Below are 20414 nucleotides of genomic sequence, written 5' to 3'. Positions count from 1 at the left end.
TGTAAATCCTGTTACAATATTAGAGGAAAAGGAAAATAATAATAATATTAATTATTAAAAAAAACATCCTAACTTACCTTGCTGAAAAGTTACTTATAAATTAGTTTTGTCTTATTTTCAGTGCACTGAGACAAAATATAGTTTTGTTTTAACAATATAATAGATGTGAAGTTTGTCAAAATATGTTAATTTATTCTTTGAATTTATTTTGTTTAGTAAACATCAACATTTTCAGACTAAATTCTGCATTTTGATTTATTCTATATAGGTGTGAAATCAAAGTAAATAATCAGAATCTGTTTCTTTCAGGTATAACTCTACTCAATGTTGGTTTGCAAAATCAACCAGTAAGTGCTTTTTTTAGTCATTTATTTTTATTGTTTTACCACAAAGTACAGATAAAAACATCCACAGCATATTCTCTCACTTTAATGGCCCAAACTGAAAGGATCTGAAGAGGCAGTGATACAAGACCAAAAAGAAAAACAAACACGTTCCTGCGTGCTAGTAGAAGAACCTCTACCAAGCTGGATGGCGCTTTGTGTTTTTCTGCTGCAGAGTGTATTGCTTCATAGCTGAGTGACACATTCATTCACAAGTAGGCCTAGAAATGTATGCAGATACAGTGCAACATGGCTCTTTTCGGGGTTTTCAGGTCTTTTTCTTTTGTTGTTGTTGTTTGGATGCAAGCCTGAGTCGAGACAACACAATCCACACGTATGACTGAGAGGTACAGTATTTACAGGTTTAGACGGAGAGGAAGACGTATTAGAAAGGAGAACAGTTTATCTCAAAACAGTCACAACCAGTAAGAAGTGAAATATTCACAGGGAGAAAAATCACTGAACTCTGGCTGGGGATTCATTGTCATTTTAGAAGCACTTAAAGAAAAAATTAAAACACTACGTTCATTTTAATATTACAGATTTTTCTTAAGTCATCTTTTGTTTTCTTTCCTCATTAAACACGTCTATCAATCTTCGTCCAGCTTGGTGGAGCAAAAACAAGCCACATCTACAGTGCTCCATTAAAGGAGGGAAACCAGTTTCAGCTTTGGAAAATGCAGTAAAACAAGAGTAAATATGTTCTGAGGAAGGACGTCCCCATAAAAGTGCGGCTGTGTTGACTTTTCGAACAGGTGATTTTCTTTTTTTTTTCGCCTGCCCTTCCTCCAGCTCTCAAAAGCTTCCCAGCGTTCAACCAGCAGGAACTGAGATCTTCTCAAACAAAACTAAACCAGCATTTACACGGCAGCCTGCAACAGACAAGTCGAGCTGCTCTGCAAAGCAAACTCTGACAAAGTTTCAGCAGAAATGCTGTTTGTCACTGTGGAAAAGGATCATCTGAGTTGCAGCAGATGATCAAGCCGTGCTGCTTGAAAACGAGTCGCTAAATGCTTGAACTGAATCAGTTCAGGATGAAGGTTTGAAACCTGCCCCGACTGCTGAAGTTCAACCTCCGTCACAATTTTTTCACAATTACTTTATGAATTACAACATAACCGTTTTGCAATTTTCTGGTTTAGTTTGATCATCATAATCAAACTAAATAATCCATGATTTTGTGATTGACAAATTAACCATTTTTGCATTTGATCAAACTTCACAGTTCAAATTTAAAAATCTCATCATATTTGCTAATCAGTGAAAGCAACATATGTAACAAACACTACAAAAACTCAAAATCTTACCAAGTATTTTTTTTTGCCCATTTTCTAATGTAAATATCTTAGTACACTTGAAATAAAACAAAACTAATTTACAAGTAACTTTTCAGCAAAATACAGGAGTTTGATTTATGTCATAAAAATGCTTAAAACTGGTAAGATAGGATTAGTTCCACTGGCAGATTATTTCATTCATAGCAAGACATTTCCCTGATTATAAATAAAATAATCTCCCTGTGGAAGCAGCACTGCTTAAAAATTCATACTAAGGAAATATTTTCTTAAAATAAGCTTCTATATCTTGCTAACAATGTACTTGAAAATTATTTTTAGTTCTAAATCAGACAATTAAAATAGACAAAAACTACTTTTGTGTTTTTGCAGTGAATGTAAACCATGTGTGTGTTTATCTTTATGCTGCAAGTAAGGAAATTACTACAAGAAAATGGCTCCTGGGTTCAATTTGGCTGCATGTAGTGGAACAAAAACTAATCCAAAGTCCTGAAACAATATTTCATTGCAATGCTTTTTTTTTTTTACCAGGCATGCCAATGATTGTAGAGAGCATTGCATACCCTATCAAAGTCTAGTTTTTAGATGCAATCTAAAAACTTATACATCAGAAAAGAAACATTTAAACAAAAATAACTGTCATTTTTTTAAAGTTTGGTCTCTGGAGAGGAAATGCAAAGTTGTAACTTCAGTATTTTCGAAGCAGAACCTGCATGCTGTCGCGTTCCACCTGTCAAGAACTAATATCTCAAAATGAAATTTCACAAATATATACCCTGTGGTAACAACAAACTGAGTCAGCAGTAATCTCTCCTTCTGGTTCCTCACTGAAGACAGCCAGTCAGCAACGAGAGAAAAGCAGAATAACATAAAAACATTACTTTCAAAATCTACTCCAAATGCGTCTGAGAGCTTTAAACCCATTTAAAGGCAGCTATTTTTACACATAATTACTAAGGGTAACGACGAACAGTAAAATTTTTCACCATTCTTACAATCTTAGTGATAAATCATCCGACTTTGAGCTTAGAGTTACTTTATTTATGGTTAATTTCCAGCTCAAAAACACAAAGTCTTAGTTCAGGATGAGAGTTGCATTTATCCTGAAAGTCGACCATCAACATCGATAAAGTGCTTAGAGCAACTTTATAATCAGAATTTCAATCAGGTTTTTGTGAAACTGTATGCAGTTTTCCATCCTGAAGTGATTCTTCTTCGACTGAATGAAACTGAATCGTTCCTGAAAGGAGCCACAAGCGGGGAAACGAGAAACAAATCCTACAACAAAACACCTTTTTTTTATCCAGCACTATCCTCGCAGTACATCACACTTTTTATAATCTTTTTGCAGAAGTGCATACCTGTAGATATTATATGTATATGTATATATTGCACAACATTTATATGTACATCTGAAATAAATATAATTAAATTAAAAAAATTCTATCCATTTATATACTTTTTTTTTCTCTTTTTCACCTTGCAATAGCCTGTCTGTCTTTTTTACTCTCTCTGGTTTAGGTTATGAAAAGAACAAGGCTGGAAAATATAAAATAAAAATTTGCAGAAGGAATTAGAGTAAAAAACGGTGATGAAAGATGCTCAGAAGAGCTGAGGAAATGGTCATGTTGGTTTAATTCCTGCAGTTTTCAAGTGTAAGTAGGTAAAAATACAAAATTAAGTGTATATTTTGGATCTGAAATGTTCGGCGGAGTAGCAGGGCAATAATAAGAAACGAATGAAAAAATAAAATTGCGAGAATAAAGTTGAAATAATACAAGAATAAAGTCAAATTTTGAGAGTAAAGTGATACAAGAATAAAGTCAAAATAATACAAATAAATTCCTAACATTATGAAAATTCAAACTCATATCAGAATAAAATCATATTACATGAATAAAATTGAAATAATAGAAGAATAAAGTCCTAATATTTTGAGATAAAAGTCATATTAAGAGAATAAATCATTATGAGATTAAAGTCATAATATTATGTATTATTTTGACTTTATCCTCACAATTTCACAGGTTTATTCTTGTGATTATGTATTTTTTGTTTTCTTAGGGTGACCCTAATACTCCGTCGTAGAAATGCAACACAAGGGTTTTGATTATTTCTCAGATGGATTGAAAACACCTGTGAAACTCCACAGTCTTGGTCACCAAATCCAAGGCTTTCATCTCTTACTTCGAGACATGAAACTGTAAACTCTGGAAGGATTTAAATGGCACTCTGAGGATGATCGCCGTCAAATCCTTCTTTTAAAACCAAACCGAGGATCAGGGGAAACCGGCAAGAGCCTGAGCTGCAAAGAGTCTGAGACGCTCTGGTTTTACTGGGCTTGCTTTGGCATCAGATCAACACCTGTGCGGATTAAAAACACCTTAACGTCTCCCGAATGTGGAGGAACTCAACGGAAACACGTTCAGTAAAATGTGGGGACACCACCTGCAGCAGCGGCCCAGACTCTTTCCAGCCCTTCTCTTGTGATCATCAGCCAACAAAAAGGAGCAGGAAGAGGAGCGAACAGGATGCTGAAGTAAGGATCTAAGGAGCGGAGGGGAAATGACAGCAGGAAGAGTTGCTGAGTCAGCTTTAACATGCACAGTCCTGGTGGGGAGGGGCAGACTGCTCTGTCAGCTGGGGCCCCTGCTTGGCCCCCGTGACGGCGGGATCGCCGGCATCCAGACTCTCAGACATCTTTTCACAGATGATGTCGACGAGGCGTTCAAAGGTCTGCTTCACGTTGATGTTGTCCTTGGCGCTGGCCTCGAAGAACTCAAAACCTGGAGGAGAAACCACAGATTCTCACTAAAGATGCAGGATTATGTGTTTTCTAGGCACATAGTGCCATTTTATAGCACAATCAAGTTATAATCAGTTGTTGTAAAAATGATATATATGTCAAATATAATTTAAAGGAAAATTGTGCTGGTATTTTAACGCCTGGAAATTGGGCTACTGTCTCTTTAAAAACTCCTACTCTTCCTGAAACTTTGCCTTCAGGAAGTCATCACAACATCATCATCTCTTAACCCTTTAACCAGTGTTGCACCGAGAAGGAGGTCTTCTCGAGTTGTGCAGCTCCCACCAGTGTTTACTAGTTTCTGCTGGCTAGTCTGAAGGAGCTGAATAAGGTCGGTGCGGGGAATAACCGCTTTGTCAGATGGAAGCTGTGAAACTTGGAAGCTGCGGCTCTGATTAGGAACTTCATCCAATTAATCGTGATTAATCAATTAAAGAAATAATAATCAACAAATTTTGAGATTGATTCATCACTAACTGGAGTATTCAGTCAAACAAAAGGTAATTTGCTGAGAAAGAAACATATTAATAATAGTAGTTAAACCAAATAATAAATATATTTTGCATTTAAAATGAAAAACCTTCTTTGTCTGTTGGATTATCTTCTACTCAGAACTCAAGAGGCAGTTTTAACTTCACCTGGTTCAAATATTGTGTAAAAGATTTTCCATTAAACACCTTTTGCTGTCCAATTATTAATAGTTAATTGAAAAAATAGGCTTTTCATATGTTTATGTTAGAAGTATGTTTTATCTATAGATGTATCCTTTGCTACAAATGATCAAGATACACTAAAGGAATTCGATATTGTTGCATTTTAGTCAATAAAATTGTTTTTTCTTATTTAAAAAACTTTAAAAATTTAATTATTTGTTTTTTAGAGATTCCTAAAACTGTATAAAATAAGCTTAAATGGTTAATTGAAAAATCTGCAGAATGTGACAGTTTTATTGATCTGATTAATCAATTAAATGTCAGAATAATTGGTAAAATCTCTATGACTGAAATGGTCTTTAGTTACTAGTTTATTGCATCATACTTAAAGCGACGGGAGTTAAACTCACCAAGATGTTCTGAGAGCTGCCGGCCTCTCTCTGCGTTCACCACCCTCTCATCCTCCATGTCACATTTGTTTCCTACCAGCAGCACCTGGGCGTTGTCCCACGAGTACGTCTTAATCTGAGTCGACCTGGGAAAACACGGCCAGCTTACAGCGGAAACTCAAAGTCTGCAAATGATTCCTCTGACGGCCGTAAGCATGACAGGGCAACAATTAAAGAACCGAGAAACAAAAACGTCACCACAGATGAAAGATTCAAAGGTTTTTTGTGCAATAAAACACATTTGTTTTTCTGTAATATGTGTATTTGCTCAGTCCAAACCTTTTACGCCTGAAATGGCTACAAGCAGATATGAGTGGGAATTTATAATTTATCGAGATTAATTTCTTGTCATGATAAGAATTTTATTTATTTCATCATAAATTCAAATTAATTTTTAAAAAGTTGTGTTATCAAAATTGTTATTATTTTCTTAGACGTAGAGGTTAAAACAAGCGTCTGATTCCTGGAGATAATCTGATCCTTGTTCTTTTTACAGCCACGACTCTTATTCTATTTCCAGACTTTCCTGACACGTCATCCATCATCCTCATGCACCTCCTGCTCACAAACAGGAGGCATCATACATTAAAAGAACAGAAAAAGAAAAACTCTCTCCTTGAGCCAAAAACGCACCAGTCCTGGACGGCGTTGAAGGACTCCTCGTTGGTGATGTCATACATGAGGATGAAGCCCATGGCTCCTCGGTAGTACGCCGTGGTGATGGTGCGGTAGCGCTCCTGACCCGCCGTGTCCTGAAAACAAACACAGAAAGGAACCACTCCTCTATCAGAGGTTTATAAAATGTTAGATTGACAAAGAATGTTTTCAGACGTTTAGATAAAAGTGAGTCTGGAGACTTTGAGTAAAGATGCATCGATACGATACCAATATATGTATTGGATAAAAATCCCAGAACAGGAATCAGTGACAATGTGGCCGACCTAATTCAGTCTCAGCAACTTCATATCATTTAATCTACATGACTTTTTGTCCTGCTGCCATTTAGATCCACTCACGGCGCTGTCGGCTGCTGAGGATAAGAGCTGTAGCGCTATACCTGCTGGTCAGTGTAGGTAGCATGGAGTGGTGTTATATAAACTCATATTATAAGCAGAACATTCCAGAAAAGCAGGGCGCCCACTGAAAAGTGTAAATACTGCATTACTATCATCTACAATATATTATCTAGTGTTTCTACATAGAAAAAAACACACATAATCTCTATTTTAATTATTTAAGTAGAAAATTGATTTGATTTAGTCTATTAATGCCCACATCCATTCTTAAATTATTGTCTTTATATAAATCCTCAAAAAAATGCAGCTAGTGAAGATTGGCTAATTTAAAAAAAACTTGAATATCAGTATAAAATTGGAATATAAATAATAAAATCCTATTAAATGTGGAGATTTTATGTATTTTATGTAGGATAACTGTCATCTGTCCATTTACTAAAGGTTAGGAATGACAAATTTCACGTTATCAGAGTCAAATAAACAGATTTATTCAAAATTTCTGGTCCAACATTTTGATTTTCATGCCATGATGTCTTGTAAACATGATCCCAGGAAATGGGAACAGACTGCAGACACCAAGAACATGAAGGTAAATCAACATGACAGATCAGATTAGCATAAACTGCAGTAACTGCATAGCAACAAAATTATAAAAAGCATATTTAGGTTTACTTTTTATTCATTTCCTGTCAAACCTGTAGCGATGTGTCTGCTTTTTGTGATGTGACAGAGAGGGATGTGTGGTATTTAGGGGAAAATGAAGCGGTCCTCGTTTTCTCCAGTTTAGTGCGTCTCTGCTAACCTTAGTGAACCTGTTTACCCTGCAAGCTGATCTTAAATGCTTCCACTGGGTTTACACTTGAGCTCTAATAACAAACACATGTCGGATGCAAAAGAAAACATCGTTCTGTTTGCCCCTGCGGATATGTCATCTCGGCTGACCGCGACCTCTTATTATTTCTGGGTTGGTTTATTATTTTCTCCACATTCAATCTGAGTGAAAATGCTGCAGAAGAGGCAATGTTGGTTTGCATAACTGTACTGCACCATGGGGCATTGCTTCACTGCAGTTCACTCTCTCTGAAATTTCATATTAAATATTTTTTTCTAAGTGATGTGAATGCCATCAAAATATATGAGTGTAGAAGAAGCAATCATAATTCAGATGTCTATTTGGCTCGCATTTTCATCTACAAAGAAAAAAACCCAAAACAAAACATCAACTTTCTCTCAAAAAACCTTTTATTGCTGCTTGCAGAAACTCTCTCTAGATGGGGAGTTGCTGCAAGCAACTAATTTACGATCTAATTAGCAAATACCAAATCCATATATTAGATTTTGAATATATCACTACAGAGGGCAGAAAATCTGTGAATTAGTGAGAGGATAATAAAGACTCCAGCAGCAAACACATTTACAAAAATAGTTTCAAGATTTTTACAGAAAAACAACTGCAGAAAGGTAAAGCAGGCTGTATGAAACATCCATCCATTGCTCACTGCAGAGTTGTGCACACACATTCACTTTTGTTTTGTACTTAAAGCAAAATACTGAACAGCTCTGACAAGTTTTTGGACTGAGGGAAGACAGAGAAACGTATGCATGCACAAAGAGTTCATGTAAACTTCAATCAGGCAATAGAACCAGAACCATATTATTAGAAATCTTTTTAATGCATTTCTGTGGCTACCATGGGGCAGATTTGGACCGCGAGCATCAATTTGGATTATATGGTGATAATATCATTGCTTTGTACACATTTGAACCGCAAAACAAAAGCTAAAGATTTTCTAAAAACGTTGGCTGAAGCTGCTAAGAGTCTCACTATCTGTAATTGTGTATATTTTATTTATCAACATTTTGTATTAACTGTATTCAATTTTTTTATTGCCATGTCTGTTCAATTTATCATCCATCATGTATTTGCATATACTGTATGTGTGTTTTAATGATGGATCCCAGTAACAGGGTGCAAAGCTGAGCTAAATAATAAACAATTATTTTTTAAGCAGGGCTGAAAAAGTGTGTGTGAATAAAGCAGACCAAGATTGATCAGGAGAAATGTGACTAAACTCCGTGCTCTAATCAAATATTAGGTCAGAATATAAATTACTTTTAACTGGTTTGTTGCTTTGATAAAAACCGTTTTTCCTCGGTCTTACCCAGATCTGTAGTTTGATCCGCTTGTCGTTCCTGTAGATGGTCTTCACCTTGAAGTCGATCCCCACTGTGCTGACGAACGCCGGCGTGAACGAGTCGTCGGCGTAGCGGAACAGGAAGGAGGTTTTTCCCACGCTGCTGTTGCCAATGATGAGGATCTTGAACATGTAGTCAAAGTTCTGGTCCGAAGACTCTTTCTGTCCGTAGGTCGCTGTTGCCGAGGCCATCTAGAGGAAACGAAGAAAGAGAAAAGCTTTGATGGAGGATGTTGTGTCTATGGTGTAATATCATAAAAGAAAATAACATTTTGGAAATTAAAAGAAAATCAAGTCAAAACAATCTTTTTTTTAGTAACAGATTTCATGAGCCCTTTTTGTGGACATGAAGCTCCTGTTATTACTGTAGCACAGCTTTCTGCATCCAGAAGTTAGAAAAGTGGCAGTGTGAAACTTCACTCCAGCTAACAGTTATTTGATCAAACCATCCTAATTAATCTGATTAATTGTTTCAGCCCTAATAATCTCCCTCTCCATTTGCTTTATTTCTTGCTTTCTGCATTTGGAACTGCTTAAAGAAGTGGCTGCAATCATAACAAAATGTGAATATTTGTAATGTCATCCCAAGGTTTTCATCAGGAGTAAATACCAAAGTCCTTGTAGGAAAGAGCTGTTACAGTTGATTACCAGATGGAAGGACAGATGACTGATTCTTTGAAATAATGGTTTTATGTTGGTGTGATTGATTTGGCCCAAAAAATGTAAAGCTTGTTCCCCGTTTTTCAAAGTTTCTGAGTTTGGGTGAGACGTGAGATTCCTGCAGCATCAGTTTGACTCAGCATAAGAAGTGGCAGAGATTAAATACTTGCTGTTAGCGGTTGCACATTTTTTGCCTGGATATTAATCAAAGCAGTACTTTGCAGAGTCAGAGGGGGAAAAAAAACACCAATTTGAGATTTGTTATTGGTAAAACTGTGTGGAGCGAATCAGTCAAAGTGTCTGGCAAACAACGCAGGATCATCCACTGCTCAGATAGCATGCTTGGAGATTTACACAGAAGCTGAAATTTGTGTTTTTGTAGCTTTCAGAAAATTATTTTTGACCCACTGTGGACAGATACATGACTAGTCTGTGGGTTGTTTCCAGTTTATGTGAATTCAGGTCTTCCACAAACTATTTGGAGGAAGCTTCATGCTTGCAGCTAAAGTTACAGCCTGGTAAAGCTGTAGCCTGACAGCTACGCTAACAATGGCACCACTGATAGCTGCTACCTGTGTGACAGCGGTAACTTAAGAGTTTTTGGTCAAACAGCAAGTAGGTCCCTCAAATAGTAACCCAATCCAGCATGTCTGCTTTAAATACTGTGCCATGTTTCCTTGGATTCGTTTTCTTTCTGGAGGGGGTTGCAACCAATATTTGGTATGTTTTTAGGTTTCTGGTTTGCTTTACATCTGATTCTTCTGCATTGGTTCCTAACATACCTATTCTATTCATATTCCTTTCTACAATGGCCTATGAGGACCTTCGTAGTTCCTTATAGGTCTACACTTTTGTCAAAAAAAAAGTAATTTTCTAGAAAAATTCAGAAATTAATCTCCAAATTTAAAATGTTCTGCTTAATCAAACTCAGAAATTTACATGTTTTTTTTTTGTTGTTTTTTTAGTAAATTTTTGCTCTTGAGTAAATTATGGCAGCTAAATAGCGTTAACAAAAATTCATTATAGGTCACAGCAGACATTTTGCCTGCAGCGTGAGACAGACCACACCACAGGTCTCATCAAACTCCACATAAATGAGAAAAGTCTCATCTGCTGTCGGTAGGATGTGAGCATGCAAACACAAGCGCTGAAGGTTGAAGACCAGGTTAAATCCTGACAGAACCGCAGGACTCTGAGAGTCCCTTCACCCTTCTCTATGTTTAGACTGTTATCTCAGCTCGGCTGCAGAGGAACACAAGAACTCACAGCCAAACAAAACAACGGCTCCCATCTCACAGTCGCAGCCTATCAGCTTACACCCAGGGACAGAGAAATGCTTGTTAAAAATTGAACAAGACCCTTCCCCAACACACTGAGGCTGAATAAAGGTGAGAAACAACCACCTGCTGCAACCTGAACTGCACTGAGGTGTAGGGCTGAAACGGTTAATCATTTTAGTCATGATTAATCGATTACTGAGACAATTACCAACTAATTTAGAAATCGATTAATTGTTGACTGGAGAACACGGACTAAAACTAGGCCATTAGATGACAGAATAACACACTCAAAGCAGTAATTAAGCCCAAACTGAACACAATATGTAAACATTTCACATTTAAGATCTAAAAAAATCTTGTTTGTAAACATGTTCTACCCAGAACTCCTCACGTAGTTTTAGCTTCAACTACTTCCAATTCTGCAACTAAATCTCCTATTATTCACATTTTGGTATCCAGTTATTAATCAAATAATCCAAAAAAATTTAAAACCATGTATTTAGCATATTCTCCCACAGCGACCTTTTCCATCCGACTGCATGAACGGCAGTAAAACTAATCTATAATGAGGCAGCAGCGTTTCCAGGGAACAAATTCACTGGAATCAGCGTCACATTTGGTGTTTAGTTTCTGCTTTGGCCACCTTTATTAGAAACCCATGTACTCATATTACTAACGCCTTTCTCCTCTCTGCAGATATTCTGCCTCTAACCTCCTTTATTGACATTCTTTTTGAGCTGACTCAGTGATATATCAGTCAATATCAATAATTATTGAATTTTTGTTGTTGTTGTTTTAAACATCTAAAATACTTCCAAACAGGTGGCCTGACCATTCCTGTTTTAGTCAGTTTTCACTTCACGCTGTTGCTTTTTATTTTTTAACCCTTAAGTGGCGCATTGGTGAAAACTTAAAACTGCTGCTGCGCGAGTTACTGCAAAGGTTGTTGCTAGGTAACCAAAGAGTGAGTGAGTTGCTTAGTGATCAAGGAGTGAGTCAGTAGATTCGCAAAGCCCCAAGATGTGAGGGAACGGAGTGTTAAATAGAGCGACTGAAATTGTTTTCCAATTGTTTTTGTCAGTTTATCAATAGCTTCTACTTGTTAGCTTCCAGCTAATCTGTCTGAGAACATAACACACCTGGCTGGGGCTCTATTTACAACAGTTGGGAAAAGCTAGCTTACCTCCTCCCTCCTGATCAAATTACAGACTTCACCTAAATTCACACAACATGGTTTATATCACTATGTCATAAACAGCGTTTCCCTTTCCACTGGAGCCGCGTTAAAAAACGCACAAAAGACGAGATGCTAACCAGTTTTTTTCCATACATGCTAGGCTACATGACGGCTGAATTGTCTCCATGATTACCAATGCAGTGTTAGACCTTCTCCATAAAGCGATTTTTGATATCTTTCCAAATCGCACTTACTTATTAAGTATATGAACGTTAATTTTCTTCCCTCGTAAAAACAGTTCGCTGCTAATGCGCGGTTACGTGGAGGGCTGACGGTTATTATGACGCTGCTGTCCGACGCCGCCATCTTTTCTCATTAAAAGTTATAAAAGAACAAGGTTGGTTTGCATCCTCGTCTGTTTGTGCAGCCGACCGCGCAGCAACCTGTATCCGGTTTCAAAGTAAAATCAACTAAATAGCGATAATCGGTTAGAGATGTCTGTTTTTAGACGAGCTTTAAAGGAACGGTTGTTTTCACGTCGCTCCGTCATGGCGAAGTGGGCGGAGTTCTGTAGAGCGTGACGTCACGTTCAAGGGGTCATGGTCTATATTTTGCATGTTGAATATCATATCAGACATGTTATCATTGATATCATTGATATTGATTTATTGTCCATATTATTATCAGGAATGTTTTGACTTCTCTTCCTAAAAAAGTGACTCCAAGACATTCAGCCTTCTTAAAGTTTTAAATGTAACTGGAGCCCAAACCAGCAACTTTTCTGTTGATCTTGCAGCAATTCTACAAACCTGAGGTACTGGCTTGAAAATCAAAGCTAAGCAGAGATTACAGGGGGTTAAAAATAATTGGTCACTTCTGCAAGTCTGGATGTCATGAAACACCATCTCAGACTCTTGCTGCCTTTCAGAAGTGGCTGTTCAGCATGAGCTGTGCGGAGAGATTACTGCAGCCCTTTCTCTGCCTCCCTGAGATAAGCGCGAAGAAGAGAGCTGCTTTAACCTCCGCTAAACGAAAATTTGATACAGAAGCTTACAGTCAGAGGCTTCGCTCACTAATCTCAAAGTAATTAACAAATTCTCACCATGCAAATGTGTTTCAGGCTGCAGGATTCTGCAGCTTTCATTTGGTTTTTGACCAACACAGGTGAGATTTTTTAATTCCCTTTATTTAGTGAATGTTTGGAGTATTTGTATTATTGCTAATTTGAAAACACTTTACATGAATAATCAATCTTCTTAAGACTTTATTTACATGTCAGTTTGCAACCACAAAGCACTACTGTACTGCAAAATTATGATGTAATAGCATCTAAAGGTGTGGCAGTGCCAGTAGCAAGAGCTAATCTCCTTTCTTTCTGTTTTTACTATTGCATTGAACAATTTAATTTTGATGAATTTATTCATAACCTTGCTTTTGTATTAGGTGTTCTAATCTTTCAATAAATCATACCAAGAGTGTAACACTAAATTATTTATTCAGTCAGAGTAAGATCAGAGACAACATAATGGACTTTGCTGAAAATGATGGAGAAATATTAATGAATGCTTTTAGTTTACCTTATTAGAGAGCTAAACAATCTGCAGACTGAGATTAAAGTCTGAAGGTCTGATGAGTAAAAACAAGACAGAGTCGAGTCTGAATGCCAGGAAAATTGTGACGTGAAAGTTAAAACTCAAACGGTGAAACAGACACTGACAGTCGCTGCTGGATCACTTGTCACTGATGTTAGGAGCGAAAGAAGAGGCACAAACACTGAATACGCAGAGCAATGCAGGTAATCGGTTTGCTAGCAAATTATGAAAAATATTTAAAAAGCTCTCCTTCTACATGCTCTGAATTTTCAAATGTTTAAATGATTAAATTATTATGTGAAGTGTTTAAATAAAAGAGCAATTTCTGTTTTACACAAACCACAAACTAGAGATGCGCCGATATTAACATTTGTATCGGTTCTGATATTGAAATAAATTCTATATCGACTACATGTTCCTGATCCTTAAAAGCAGATCTATTTAGTCTAATTCTATGTTTTACATCATATTGAGATTTCCTAATTGCACTTTCTGAACCATTTGAAACCACAGTTAGTTTATTTTTACATGTCTTATTTTCCATTGGCTGTTATTCTCCTAATTGCGCTGACTGAACAAATTAAGGTTTTGTCGTTTTTACATGACCAAGCTTGTGAAGCTACTGGTGTATTTAAGTGTGCAGATTTAACAAATAAATTTGTAATTCAGTACAGTTATGTCTGTGTTTAAAAAGACAAACCTTTTGAATCAAATCAGCACTAATTTTCTGTATTGGAAGTGAAAAGAGCATCGGTATCGGTGCATCCTTGTTTAAACCATAACAGTTTTCATAACCCTTCTTCATTCCTGTCTGATTTTATTTATTCCATCCTCTAACCAAAGAGAGCCTCTTTCATTTTTTTCAATCCAATCATGACTAAGAGTGTTGTTTCAGTGCAGGACGTTGACATCATGCAGCTCCCCTCTAAAAATGTCGCCTATAGGAGATTGACGTTCTGCAGGAGCTGGATTGATCCGGGTCTGAGCGGCGCTGCAGCTGACTGCATCAGAATCAGCTGGCTTAACGCAGACGCACAGATAATCCACAGATGATCCCAGATCATCCAAACACCTTCTTCTTTTAAGAAAGAGGACTCACTAACATGTCTTCACTCATTTCCTACTTACAATTTCTTCTTATTTTTTGTTAAGTCATAGTTAAGTAGCATAAATTATCTAAATCTGATTGTGAACAGTAATTAGACCCACCCAAGTCTGATTGCTGCTTAATCTACAGATTCAAGAAATCAACTAAAAGGAGAAAGAAGATTTCAAAAGGCAGAACATGCTCAGACCAGCTGAGACTCGAGAACAGATGAGAAACCAGGTCAGTTATCCGTCAGTCTGAAGTGAGTAACAGAGTCAGTTTACGGCTTCAGGACTCCAGCAGACCAGAAAGAGCAAATGGAGGAAATACTAAAGTATTGTGTATGTTCCAGTGCCAATTCCATTTTATAGCACAATCAAATAACTGTGTTACCTTCAGTTGTTATAGAAATGCAGTATATATCAAATGTGACTTCAAAGAAATGTTACTTCATCATTTAGCACCTTGAAATTGGGGCTCTGTCTCTTTAAAAACTCCTGCTCTTCCTGAAACTCCGGTTTCAGAAAGTCTTTACAACATCGCTCCTCTCTCAGGAATATTTTTACCAGTTTTTCCCTGAGAAGTAGCTCGTATAATGAGCTCAGTTCCACCAAGTGTTTGCTAATTGCTGCTGGCTAGTCTGAAGGAGCTCAATGGGGAAGTCACAGAGGAGGCACAGCTGATTGGTCGCCATGGAGATGAAAGGATTTCTGAAACATGCATGAAAGAATCAAAGCAACATTCTAGGTGGATTCATGACGAGGAAACTACATTATAACATGATGTAACCTTAAAAAAGCTACTTTTAGTAGTAGGATTTCACAGTGTGCAGTTTGGAAAAAACACCCGACTGCTTTAAAAATGATCTGCCTTCTGATTGGTCCGCTGGATTTGTTTCCACCCAATCAGTTTGAAACTTTGCAGTCACACATAGAGGAAGTATTTTAACACACACAGAGGTCTGTTACATTTTTCTTTTTCCATCCACTAACTATTTCCGGCGATCATTGGACGAGAGGTGGAGTACGACCTGAGCAGGTAGCCAGTCCAACACAGGTATAATAATTCTGAACTATGGGCAATTAAGAGAAACCAATTAACCTGACATGCAAACTCCATGTAGAAAGACTCCAGGCTGGGATTTGAACACAGAATCTTCTTGCGGCAAGGCAACAGTGCTTCAAACTGCTGCGCTTTGCAGCTACAAATATAAATCTTTTCTATGCTATAGATTGTTTTGTATAAATGCACTAACCAGAACTCGTAAGGTGGAGTTAATTTTCAACTAAAGACGACATCTTCATGATTCAAAGCTGAGAATACTGCAATGAGAGACAAGATGTGGCATGACTGCACTTTGTCAGCTGCTTGTTTTGCTCTTGATTCAATCAAACTGGCAATCTGCCCGAAAACAGTTTCATGCAGTTTAACTCTGCATTGCTGGTCTTAAAGTCTCCATTGAGTTTTATTGCCTGCCTGTTATAAATTAGACATTTTCTAACATAACTGGGTTCATAGTGAGTCACAGTGGACTCTCTGACGCTTCAAAACTAATTTAATGCGTAATATTTTTAAACTTTAAAATCTATACTATCAGGTTATTCAGTTCTATTCAGTTCCATTCAAACATACTTTATTGATCCCAGAAGGTTATTAAATGTTGTAACTGATTGATTCCGATTTTTTTAGAGGCTTATTGCATGTGGTGACGGTTGTGGGCAGGAAAGACTTCCTGTAACAGTCTGTATTACAGCAAATTTGAAAAAACCTCTGACTAAAGATGCTCTGGTTTTCTAAGACAGTCTAATGAAGACATATTTTCCAGTCATCATAAAAATTATTCATTTAAATCTGTTGTTTTCCTGGCTTTGTGTCAACCTTTTAGCATAAAACCTACTTTCGTAACAAATTTCACATTATAAATATTTTAGAATAATATTAATATTATTCTAAAATATAAAAATTATTTATATTATTCTAGTTTAGAATAATATAGGTATTATTCTAAAATTTCAATATAAAACTTATGAAACTTTAACAAAAACCAAAGCTGTGTGTCTGTGACTGGTGGATTTCTGGTTAAAACATGTTTGTTTTTCATTCACTGGGTAGAAAATCCAGAAATTTCACTCAAGTAAAAGTAAAAACTACAATGCACTAAAAATTACTCCAAAAAGTATGTTTTCAAAAAAGTTACTATCCACCTCTGCAGTAGGACAACAAAGTACTAAATTTTAAATAATCTCCACCAGTTCAGGCTCTAAAAATCAAATAAAGCTTTTGGGTATTTTGGACTAGAAGTATTTTTTTCTTGCACACAGAGAAAAGTGCCATCGTGAGGATTATTGTCTTTGTTTTGAACAGAAGTCAGCACGTCCCTGACTTCACATCAAGCTGCTTATGTTTGCATCTTTCACCAAAACTCGCTGCTGCAATTTGTCTGTTTGTGCTCAGATCTGAAGTTTAGAAATAAAAAATGAAGCTGTTTCTCCTGACACGTCCCTCATGTCGCAAACGCTCCATAAACGTGTGAAACAGTAATTACTGATTAATACAAGCAGACAGCGTGTGTGTTAGTCAGCTGCCGTCCTGCTCCCCATCAGCCTGAGACGCCGATTTTCCTCCCGTTTTGTCCTCCAATCACGTGCCTCCTCCTTCTTCCAGGAAGCGAGGGGATGCAGATGAGAGGAGTGGGCGCTATAAATAGACATCCTTTCATTTTTCATCTCTCTCACTCTGAAAACAGAGGCAGCGAGGAGAGCAGGCAGGATGTGGAGGATGTTTTGTGTGTGTGTGTGTTGCAGAATGCAGGTGAATTCAGCAAAGTTTAAATATAAAAACCTCGCGTCTGTTTGAGGAACACTTTGTGCTGCTTTTGGGCGAGATGTCTCTTTCCTATTTTTGTCTCTCCACCGCTTTAGTGCAGGTTTGCTCTGCACATTCTGCCTTTGAGGCTTCCTTTTGTTCCTGCTCAAAGGTTGAGCCAGTCGGTCCATTAACGCTTGAATTTGGTCCGATTCCAGTTCATAAAACTGCTGATGCTGAGAGAGATTTAGATGCATTCAAATGTCAGCCAACCCCATCTTCTGCCGAGCATAAAATCCTTATTTAAAGAAATAACAATCTGAAATTTATCACTGTTTTTATGCGGTTTTATGCCAAGCTACCTGATATTTGAAAAGGATTGAGGGAAATTGCATGGATGGATGCCGGTTTTGCAGATAACATCTAGTCCTGCCTGCAGATCCAGCAGCTAATGTCCATGCAGAGCATGTGAAGATATTTCCTTTAAATATCAATTCAGTTTAGACTCAGCTGACTCAACAGATGCATTACTGTACAATTTGAATTTTTTATATTACAGTCAAGTTTTAAACACAAAAGCCACATTTAAAATTCAGCATTTTAACTACAAACTGTCTAGTTATACCTCACTAAACAGATTAATAAATATAGTTAATATAAACCTAATATGGAACTGAAATTTTTAACATACATCACTCCAAATGGCTCAGTTTGAATGGATGATTCATAGATTATGTTTTTTAAAAAAAAATATAATTTCAGTGTAAAGATTTCAGGATGATTGTCTTAGAAATCCACCATTAACTGAACGCATCTCATCTCATTTTTAGTTCATCCCTGTTTAATTTCGGGCCCTGACCCGTTTGGATCAGTTTCAGAAACATCTCAAGGGTTGAAACGCCTTTTTCTTGCTGGACGGGACCGGGACAGGCCCGGAGCCCAAGCGAAGATCCATTACAGCCTTCACTTATTCATTCATTCATCCACTCATTCATTCACGGATCCATATCAGGCGTTTTGCTGCTTTTCCACAATGGGAACAGCTGTCAGGGAAAACGCTGTAATGCCACTGGTTTCCATCGGAACCATTTTTTTCCTCCGGTTTCACGTGAATAAAAACGCGCAAAGCGAATCCGACACGCGGAACACTCAAACCTGGATCGTGATGTCGAGTCAGTGCAGCAGAATGAGGATATTAAAACCTACCTTTGCAGATTTCTATCGGCTGCTGCTGTCCGCCGTGTTCAGCACCGCAAACACCAACACTGTCAAGGGAGAGAAGCTGAGCAGCTCCACATCCGGTTACTGACGTCAAAATAAGAGCACTTCAAGCGACCTCCGGTCAAGGAAGAAAATAAAGGAATAAGTATTAAAAAATGAACGTTAACATTCTCAAGAGCAGAATCAGGGCGGAATGTGCGTAATTCAATCAAAGTTCTTTCAGTAATTTATCTTTATATTTATATTGATTCAGCATCTTCCTAAAGTAATGTCATTTTTTTGCCACAAGAAAAGTAATATTTTTTATTCCGAATTTGCAAGAATGAAGTGGTGATATTTTTTTCTTTTTTTGTCAAATCACTTTTGTAAAAAAAAAAAAATTAAATATTGACTCAGGCCATTATTGTGAATAATTACAAGCCAATCATTAGATTGGCCCATTGGTACTCAGACAATTGTCTGAATAATTATGCACTTTTTAATGATCCTTTACTTTGTAAATAAATCGAATTTGCGTGTGAACCATATCATCCATTCATTTTCTAACAGCCTTGTCCCTAGTGGGGTTGTGAGGCGCTGGTGCCAATCTCCAGCTAACGTTCCAGGTGGGAGGCGGGGTTCATCCTGGACAGGTCGCCAGTCTGACACAGGGCAACACAGAGACAGACAGAACAAACAACCATGAACACACTCACACACACACACACACACACACACACACACACACACACACACACACACACACACACACACACACACACACACACACACACACACACACACACACACACCTAGGGAGAATTTAAAGAGACCAATTAACCTGACAGTCATGTTTTTGGACTGTGGGAGGAAGCCGGAGTACCTGGAGAACTACAAGTAAAATATTAATAGAAAGAATTAACATTTTGCAAACTAAAGCAGTTTGGAAAAAAGCCATTCATTCACAAGCTTATTGCACACCAACTAAAATATTGCTTGTAGAAACAGCTTTTTCACATGGTTAGATTTGTGTTTTAATTTTATTCCCATGCAGGTTGTGCAAAGTGTAGCTTCACTGGTAATTTATCTATTTGAATATATTAGAAATAAACGAATAGTGAAGAATATAGAATGTTTTGTGGTCCAGAATGTACATTTGTTTTCATACACTCAGCATGTCATAAAAATCAGGCTTTAAGTGACATATATGTTCATAAAACTTACGTGAATATTAAATCAAGAATTGAGTCCACAAGTTTAACATTTATTGTGTGTTTTATAAAATACCACAAATATGGCTTTTTAATACGTATTCCAACATTTCTTTTCTGGCATTTAAGAACATATTTTAGACTTTAAAAATCTGAAATAAAATAATAACACTGAGTGAAATTTTAAAATGTTTGCTTCATCTACAATTTAAAAAGACAGAAAAGCAACTTCTGACTTATTTTCACATGTAAGTATTTTATGTTTTAGTGAGCTTTTGAATAAATCATTTATTTTGTTGGACTTTTGTGACACGTATTTGAACATTTTTTGTAGCCATTTTCTTATTTGTAATCAACAGGGATTAAATGCTTAATTGTTCAGTTATTAATGTCGCTTAGATTTCTCAGCGGTTGCTTTCAGAAACGCTTTGTTTTGAAAGCCAAACTCATTTCCTGTGTCACTGGAACGCCGCCATCTTTACTCGGCCTTTGTGAAACTGACATGTGGGCGGGGCTTAAGAGACCCCGCAGAGGACCGACAGCTCTTCTGACCAATCACGGGCCGCGATGAGAGTCCTGAAACATTCCACCTCAAATAATGAACC

General features: G+C 37.1%; 1 protein-coding gene across 2 annotated transcripts; it reads right to left on the bottom strand.

Moving 5' to 3' along the window:
* Positions 1 to 352: 352 nt before the first annotated feature.
* LOC129377156 (ras-related protein Rab-3A) lies at positions 353 to 18683 on the bottom strand. Of its 2 annotated transcripts, none has more exons than XM_055056930.1 (5): positions 18605 to 18683; positions 8765 to 8989; positions 6220 to 6338; positions 5548 to 5672; positions 353 to 4464 (listed from the first exon to the last, which is right to left on the bottom strand). In XM_055056930.1, the coding sequence occupies exons 2-5, from the start codon at positions 8987 to 8989 to the stop codon at positions 4274 to 4276; spliced, it is 660 nt and encodes a 219-aa protein (XP_054912905.1). In that variant the 5' UTR covers positions 18605 to 18683; the 3' UTR covers positions 353 to 4273. The 2 variants fall into 2 exon arrangements, with proteins under 2 accessions (XP_054912905.1, XP_054912899.1); XM_055056924.1 differs by lacking the exon at positions 18605 to 18683 and adding an exon at positions 12169 to 12461.
* Positions 18684 to 20414: the final 1731 nt, after the last annotated feature.

Source organism: Poeciliopsis prolifica, unplaced genomic scaffold (assembly GCF_027474105.1).
Source record: "Poeciliopsis prolifica strain line A6 unplaced genomic scaffold, Auburn_PproV2 SCAFFOLD002, whole genome shotgun sequence".
NCBI lineage: Eukaryota > Metazoa > Chordata > Actinopteri > Cyprinodontiformes > Poeciliidae > Poeciliopsis > Poeciliopsis prolifica.
Note: the sequence above shows the minus strand (reverse complement) of the source record. Positions and strands in the feature narration are given on the sequence as shown.